The 8,677-nt window shown below is 49.6% G+C and overlaps 2 protein-coding genes across 2 annotated transcripts; both read right to left on the bottom strand.

Annotated features, from left to right (window-relative positions):
• Nucleotides 1-461: 461 nt before the first annotated feature.
• On the bottom strand, nt 462-4,835 carry LOC109752358 (uncharacterized). The gene is made up of 6 exons (XM_020311254.4): nt 4,542-4,835; nt 3,944-4,076; nt 3,588-3,691; nt 2,781-2,925; nt 2,554-2,694; nt 462-2,465 (listed from the first exon to the last, which is right to left on the bottom strand). The coding sequence occupies exons 1-6, from the start codon at nt 4,580-4,582 to the stop codon at nt 849-851; spliced, it is 2,181 nt and encodes a 726-aa protein (XP_020166843.1). The 5' UTR covers nt 4,583-4,835; the 3' UTR covers nt 462-848.
• Nucleotides 4,836-5,271: 436 nt separating this feature from the next.
• LOC109752340 (ethylene-responsive transcription factor ERF071-like) lies at nt 5,272-8,677 on the bottom strand. The gene is made up of 2 exons (XM_020311231.1): nt 8,367-8,677; nt 5,272-5,290 (listed from the first exon to the last, which is right to left on the bottom strand). Exons 1-2 carry the CDS (start codon nt 8,675-8,677, stop codon nt 5,272-5,274), a joined length of 330 nt encoding a protein of 109 aa, XP_020166820.1.

Here is an 8,677-nt window from a genome sequence, read left to right as displayed (position 1 = left end):
GAGGCCGGCGGCGCGGTTCCTGGGGCCGTTCCTGGCGGGCCGGCCGGCGGAGGCGGCGGCCACGCTGCTGCACCGCGCCGGCGTGCTCCCGAGGAACCGCGCGCTGCGGCGGCTCGTCAGGGACGACCTGCTCGGCGACGGCGGCGGCGGCCACGACTGCATCGCGCGTCTCGTCGTCAGCGTGGTGAGCTGCCTCTGCTAGATCGCCGGCCCGGCGGTGCTCCGCTCTCCACCCCCGGTTCGTAGGTTCTCAGGGTGCGTGCGCGCCGTCGAGCTGATCAAAGTACTGTAGGTCCGATGTGGGCACAACTGAAGTGAAATTCGGTTATTTGGCCGAACAGGAAACCAAGATTTCAGTGGCCAAAATGTTCACATGATCCAAAATTTGAAACCATGATACAAACTCATCATAATCTGGAGAAACGAGAAAGAAGAGAATCTGTGTGGCTCCACCAACAAAATTTACACATAATCAAAATTTTCTGAAGCACTAGTACATGGTGGAGCAAATGAAATTAATTTCTGGAACTGCAGTCTGAAGTGTATCTGTATGCATCAAAACCAATATGCTATAGAACGAAACCGAAATCCTATCACCTGTATCCTGTTGTCCCTGTACCAATGCCCAATCTAGACAAGAAACACCACTCCAGCAGTGATAACCTCAAGCTGGAAAAATACACCAATGTTGGAAAAAAGAAGAAGGCGAAAACACATGCACATATCATCTCTTCAGTCTCAGAATTCAGAAAGGGTGTGAGCTCTGACTCACGGCGAAGAAACTGCCAGAAACCTCCAATTCTGAAAGTATACACAGGCCAAATATATTCAATTTTTGTGCATCCTCCTCAAGCATTCCTCAGAGCCATGACGCGGGCAGCCAGTTCCTCAAAGTCCGGCATCTTTGGGTGCACGCGCACCACCCCAGGACAGTCTGACCTCAGTGAGGTGGACCGAGCAGGAACCTTGGCAGCTTCACCCGGGCTGATGGATTCATGCGGTAGCGAGACCGCTCTTCCTGTAGTGTTCAAAGAACCGTTTTGCTGACATTGCGTTTGGGCTCCATGATAGTTTGCAGTTCTGCTGGTTTCTACTGTTGCTGTTTGGGTTTCATCGGTACCTGAACCTTTCTTGCTATAATGCATCAGGAGTTTGTCCATCATCCTCTCCTCCTCATCGGGATCTCCGCCGTGCGCATCAATGTTCCTGCTATTGAGTCGATGATGGCCATTTGCAGTCCGAGGCAACATATTACCAAAATCAATGTCAGTCTCATCTTCGCCTGCTTTAGGCCGCTGCATGGGTCCATCGTAGTCATCGTCATACAGAACTCCGTTTCTCATGCCTGGGTGACTTGGTCGACCACTAGGAGTTCTCTCAACATTCCTGCCATTACCAACACCATTGCCCTTCCGGTCATAGTCCTCGTTAGCACCCTTGTGCTTACTTGGTTGTGTTCTGTGACAGTTAGCCTTTTGGCTTGTGGCCTTTTCACCGTTAGGTGCCTCATCATAAGAAGGTGCTGCTGGCCTCCTTCTGACAGAAAGAGGCCGAAGCACACCTTTGTCAGCCAAGCGATCTGTCCTTTCACTCATATTGCAGTTCCTGTCAATTGGTTTTGCAGGATCATCGTTCACAGGCTGCATGCCAAGTTTAGGTTTGACATAAGGAGGCTGCACATTAGCCACCCCGTGTGGCGCTCGCTGTCCATTTTGCACAGTGTGTCCGAGATCTTCCAAGTGCTGTGGTCTGTCACGCAAGCAACTGTTGCCCTCTTCTTTTTCATCACAATTCCTTCCCTTCGCTCCATTCGGATTGGAAGTAGGAGGGGGCCTGTTTGTAGTTTTACCACTTGAAGGATTCGGTGAAGTAGGTCCTTGATTCTGCAGGCCAAGAGCTTTGCACCCTAAGTTTGCATGTATTCTGGTATAATCAGGACGGCCAGGTATGGGTGATCGGTGGTGATAGCCAAGCCCCCTGTTATTCTCTTTTTCGACACCATGTTCTTTCTTTGTTTCTTTTGGCTTCACAATTGGTGGAACTATTCTGTTGCTTTCTGTCTCAGGAAATTTCACCGAACCAGATCCTTGTTTCGGTAGGCCATTGATATCTAGCTCCACAGCTTCCATCAGTTCCTTCTCGGAAGGGCGGACATCTTTTTTCTTCAGTTTCTGAACTCGCTTTTGAGCTTCCTCTCTTTCCGTTTGCAGAGGAGATACTGATTTCTCCAAATGTTCCTTACCATCAGCTTTGTCAGCATGCCGCCTTCTGGTATTATCATCTTTTTGAGTGTTCTCTCTTTTCAAGTCCAAAGGAGAAACTGATTTCTCCAATTGTTCCTTACCATGAGATTTATCAGAATTCTTCCTTCCAGTATTATCATTTAACCGACCATCCTCCTTCTGCTTGATGGGCAAAGGCACTGCCGGTTCATCCTTTTTCATTGAATCCTTTTCGAGAAGATCCTGAAATACAAAATCCAAGATGCCAAGTTAACGACACATGTCATTGTTCGAGTAGTAAATTCATTTACGCAAGTTCATGTAAACATACATCTTCAGACTCCCGTGCAGCCCATAACTTGATTTCCAATGCCCTCATGTCAAAACCAACTGAGGATTCTTCAGCAATACTTTGCATTACTTGAAACTTTTCCTCATTTGTAAATAATTCAGACTCAAGTTTCCGGATAAACTGCAGATACAAAAACATTAATGAGGTTAAGTAGAACCCTATGAAGCAATTTAAAGGACAATAAATTATTGGAGCATCTCTCGCACCTCCAGGCTAACAAAAGGTTCAAGAGAACCACCATATCTTTCTGTGAATATATGCCTTAAGTCGCACAGTTCAGGCAAGTCTGGGAACCGAGCAGTAGCAAAAATTAGAGTTGACACGGCCTCCATGGCTTCCTGGGGGCAATCCCTGTTGATGCAAAAATGAAGATAAATAAACTACCTGTTTGCTTGCACCCCTGAGATATTGTCAATGGTTATATTCATTAACTAAAGCTCCATGCAGAAAAAATGCTTGTGATAACACTAAACTATAGACCATAAAAAGAATCAAAGACATATATTTTGGTGTTAAAACTCTGTTTCATCATTCACAAAAAAGAAGACTTAAAACTCTCTTGACACACTGATTTTATACTAAAGCAATCACATGCATACTAATAATGGTTAATTGGCCTTTCTTGGAAAAAAAGGTCAATTGGCCTTTACTATTTTATATTCACCAACTGAAGGTCCAAACAGAAAGGTTTTTGTATAGACTAAACTAGACCATCAGCTCGACGTGTGCTTCACTTGATGTAGAGGCTACGGTCTTCCATTATCCAAGAAAAACTAGACCATCAGAAGAATCCTATACCGTGGATGCTACAGTCCTGCTAAATCGATTCCTTAATAAAATGCCGCACAGGGGTCCCACTAAGAGAGTTTAGTTGGGATGCATAACTCTCTTGGCCATTAACAAACTTTGCTTCTCGTTGACCACAGAAATAGTGGGACATCCTTTCCTACTGTTTTGACCCACAAGGAATATAAACTTAAGGGTGCAGAGTTGAGTTAGCCAGATAGATATACCTCTGTTTCTGCAGGCTGTTGAGTTGTTTTCCAAGGAAATCGCAATATTGCTCAATCATGTCGTAGCACGAAGCATGGTTCATCTCCATTATCAGCGCATCCATCTGGAAGCAGAGACAGGAAACAGAACTACAATGTTCAGTCATCACAGTCACAATTCTCCTCTAGCAAATGACTAGAACTTGACGGCCAATGAGTAGAAGCTTTTGCCAAGTTCTCCTGTGGACAAAGGGGAGCAGAGCGCAAAAACATTCTCTAATTCGGCTTCAACCAGGACCATTCGTACCAATCCTGAGCAATGCACCTCAGCAGTGGAAATGCTGGGCAAGAGAGAAACACCTGGAAAAATTGCTTACCCGTCCGAAGGCATGGATGTCGAGGCCGTTGGCGAGGAGGTCGGCGACGTCCTTCTTGAGGAAGCCGATCATGGCCTGCTTCTTCCGCCGTATGACGACTAGCCGCGTCCGGATGCATTTGAAGGCGTGCTTGCTGCATCCATTGTTCAGCAACCCAGCACTCGGTCAGCCAAATTATCCGGCATCACAGGATGCTTATATGCGACAAACAGCAACGAAATTAACGCAACCGAATCGCCCGGAAATGCGACTGGGGATGGAACCCAAATTCGACGCGGCACAGGGTATTTTTCCTTCTTCTAAAACAAAGCAGAGAATCGGCAGGGGAAAACAGCCTCCAAATGCGGAGGAAACTGGCCACGAACCCAGCGAGTTCGGAAGCACGAAGCGGAACAAAATCCCGAACATCACGCCGCGCGGATTGGGGCCGCGCAGCCCAGGGACCAAGCAGCAGAGCAGCATCTGGACACACCGGATTCGACTCGAAAAGACGAAGGAACCGCCCATCTAAGCAACCCACGCCCCGAGGACTCCGACGAGCTCGCCGGAACCCGGCGAACCCAAGCGAAACTAGCTAGCAGCGAATCCCATCTCGTACCATCGGTTGTAGAACTTGGAGTTGATGAGGCCGTCGAACATCTTCCTCCGCCGCCGCTCTCCCGGCCCTGCCCTCCTCCTCCTCTGCTCCCTCCCCTCCCGTCTGAGCCGCCTCCCTCCCTCCCTCCGCTTCGACCAGCGGGCGGAGCTCCCGACGGCGGCGTCAAAGCATCACGAGGCACGGGGTCGGCGGAGGGGAGGGCAGGGGAGAAGCTACTGCGCGAGGCGGCGAGAGGGAGGCGGTTTGGGGGAGGTGGAGGTGGAGGTGGTGGCGGTGGTGGGCTGCGCAGATGGCAGGAGAAGGGAAGGAACGGAAACTGGGTGCAGAAAAGGCTGTTGCGTCGCAGGCGTGTGTCAGCCTTGCGGGAGGGGCGGCCAGGTGGCGGCCCGGGGTTTTCGGCCGTCGTTGGCCGCGCGATCGGGGATCGACGGCGGGGATCGGATGCGAGGCGGAGGATCGTAACAAACATGAGGGGATAAAGCTCGCCCCCAACGAAAAGTAACAACGAACTGGGTTTTGAAATTTGGGAGCCCCTGGCAGAGTATCATCGGCCCGTTGCAAAGTATTGCTTGATTTTTTGTTTCCTGTCATATGCCACTTGTTGTTTTTCATATACTATTAAATTTCAGGTTAAAAAAAATTCAAGCATTGTGAAGAAATATGTAAATGTGTGATTTTAAGAGACGTTGTGCTCCGTTTCATGGTACTAACTAGTTTAGTAATATTTCTATTAATTTAGCTTGTTCTTTCTGCGGTATGGTTAGAAATCATTAATTCAGTACGATTTAAAGGATAAAATAAAATTTGCACCCCCTGTTGATGGGGCTGCATTTTGCGTGCGCCATGTGTGTGAAGGTGTATGCATGGGTCTGCGTTTTGTAATTGCAGAAACAGAAGGAAACGCTGCTTGATGATATAACGTTCCACAAAGAATGGTTAGAAAGCATTAATTTTGAAATAGTCTAAAAATGATATTTACATCATCTCGTTAATGTTAGCTGAAGGGTTGGGGGTGTTCAAAAAAAGTGAAGGGTGGGGGGATGGGGGGAGGTCCGCAAAGTGCTTGTGTGTCATGGTGTATGTACATGCTCTCATCTTGTATCGCCAAAAACCAAACAAGAACATTGTATGGATATATAACATTCCATGAAGTTAGAAAACACTAATTTTGATATAACGAAAAGATAATGATTGCATCAACATGTTGAGGAGGGCACATCCATGTGGTCCATGCACGTGATGGTGTATGTACATGAAGAGACGTTGCATAAGGATCTCATGTTAGACAAAAAATGACTAGTCTTTACCAAAAGATATAGACAGCTATGATATGGACGGTCCTTCTAATATCTGAGCATTATTACTTGCAAACTTCTTATAAAATAATATATTCTTAGAGCAAATTTTAGTGCATCATATAATCCCTTTATATAGACATCTATTAGGTTTCGCTTTGATACCCCCGTTGGCAAGTCTCATCACCTTTGGAGATGGTTGGAACGGTTGCTCCATTCCCGTCGCGGCCTTGATGGATGTCACACTCGATTATAGTTTTGGTGGTTGCACTCCATGGGCTAGCTCCGGAGTACACCACGATGAGTTAGGGGAGTCATGGGCGGCACAATTATCCCAAGATTCAGGTCAAGATGATGACTGTAGCACTCTACATGAATGTATAATGGATGATGTTTGGTTGTGCCACAAAGATAACCATGTTTTTCTTTTAAAGGTCCGGGTGCATGCTATAGTTGTTGTCCAAAAGGAAATTAGAACGAAGTTGTATCGAATGAGAGTCTTCTTCTGAACTTGCACAAATATTGGTCATATGCAAAAGTCATGTGTGCACAGTCCCACAAACCATATAAGTTATGTAAAAACATATTTCTACATAATGGAAAAAATCAACTCAAGAAAAATAATAATGGAATTATCCAAAATAACTTATTCTCGGGAGGGTATGCAATTTCTCCAAAGTATATATATCCTGAGAATTATGTCTTCCTCGGGGCACCTGGCAGGCAGTTCTGATAATTCTCAACAAATAAGTGTAGGTCAACTCCCCGCAAAAAAAAGTGTAGGTCAACAGACCGACATTCCAACATGTTCCTGTAACCTGTTAACAACAGAATCTGTGTTCCAGTTAGGACTAGTGGACCATAAATTTGTTTTTTTATCACCATAAAAATAGTTTTGACTTCCGGTACGCTTGTGAGAGGCACTTGCGCGTGGGATAACGGAGTGATTAGCACGAGCGGGTTCCCGCGCATCACGAGGTGGGGGTGCATGCATTGCCGGCCAGGGCCCGCCAGGCGTCCCTCGTCGCATCATGTGCTGCCTGTCCATTTAGGTGATGGAATGAAGGCTCGACCGGCGCCATGAAAATGGAGGCTCACGGGCAGCTCGCTTTCCTCCCTCCATGGCCTCTGTCCCCGACATTTGGCACTGACGCGGCGTGAGCGAATTGTTTTTCACTCTGTTTTCGTGTATGGATATGTACGTACGCACGCATGCATGCTCGCTGCCGGGTGCCGGCCGGAACCGATTTGGCTTTGGCCTCTGGGGACATGCTTGGCCGTTGTCAAATGGCAAGCTTGCGGCTTGCTCTCGCAAAGCGCCGTTGACAGGTAACCAAGAAACCTGTGCATTTGTCGACATCATGACCGTAGTGTCAGGGCTTCGTGGCCCGATTGTCAGGGCTAATTTTGCATCCGATTTGATGAAAAAAGAGTTAAAAGGTGTCAGGCTCTCCTGTGAGCTCCGATGAATCGGTCAGCGCGGACGAGGAGCGACCGACACAAACGGCGAGACCCCCCACGACTAGACGCTCTACGTGGCTACGTGCATCGCATCGACAGTTGGAGGCACACGTCGTCAGGTTCTTCTGGACAGCGACAACCGTGGAGGAGGAGGCGCAGCCGCACAGCTTCCCAACGGTCGGGACGGGCAAACCCCCGGCCTTTTCTCCTGCCCTGCTGCACCAGCAGTTGTGCCTGCCTGCGGCGGCGGCGGCGGCGGCCTGGGCCTGGAGGCATCGAGCGCGCGGGCAACGGGTAGGAGCTGGCTGGGCATGGAGCGAGCAGCGATGATGGTGATGATGCCGCGACGGCGGCGCGTGCGGGGGTGGAAAGATGATCCAAAAGTCGGAATCATGGCCACGGCCTGCGTGGTGGCACTGGCACCCTTCCCTCACCCCTGTGCGGCGCATTGCATTGCGTAGGTACTTCCGATTCTGTTGCCAATTGGCACCGGACGCCATGCAGTTTGCACACGCCTCCCGTTTGCCGGCTTGGATGTCTAGGAGTGTGTGCCATCCTTAGAGCATTTCCAACATACGCGCAACGCGCGGTGCGCTAAAAAAGAGAATACAACGCCGGATGAGCCAGCTTTTGTGCGCGACGTGCGCTGGCTCCAGCGGCCGCCGCAAAATAAAGCGCGTCCGAGCCGCTCCAGCAAGCGTGCTATATTTTATCATTTTTAACTATGATTTGATACACATTTGGCTCTGATAGTACAAATGTGAGATAGTTCATCACATAGCCTGCTCCTACGATATAAAATAGTGCATAGATAGTTCATAGCCTTCTCCTACGATAGATAGATAAAACGAAAAACTACTACTACTCGTCATTCTCCGACTCGGACTCTGCCTCGGTGATGTCCTCCCCCGACGTCCGAGCGTAGGCGTCAAGGAACCGCTCGTCGTTGGAGTCCCAGGTCGACGCATCTCCTAGCGCGATGTTGAATTTAGCGCCCGCCTTCTGCGTTCGCTTGTCCTCGCGATAGGCGGCTCGCTCCTCCCTCTCCGCCCTCCTCTCGACGAAGAACTGTTGCTCGTTGATGACGTCTTCCGGGAAGCGTTGGCACCACAGCGCCATGGCTTCCTCGTCCATCTCGGCCAGGGGAGGCGCCAACTCCTGCGCCTGCTCCCGCGTCGCCACGTCCGGCAAGTTCATGTCCCAACGGGACCGCCGGAGGCGCCACGCCGCAGCGTCGTACGCGCGGGCGCCCTCGTGGGCGGTGTCGAAGGTTCTGAGGCCGAGGCGCACGTCGCCGGACCGAATCTCGGCGGAGTAGGAGCCGGACGGATGCACGTGGACGCCGCGGTGGCCAGAAGCTCCCCGGCGTCGCGGCGGCAT

This window comes from Aegilops tauschii, chromosome 7 (genome assembly GCF_002575655.3).
Source record: "Aegilops tauschii subsp. strangulata cultivar AL8/78 chromosome 7, Aet v6.0, whole genome shotgun sequence".
Lineage (NCBI taxonomy): Eukaryota > Viridiplantae > Streptophyta > Magnoliopsida > Poales > Poaceae > Aegilops > Aegilops tauschii.
Note: the sequence above shows the minus strand (reverse complement) of the source record. Positions and strands in the feature narration are given on the sequence as shown.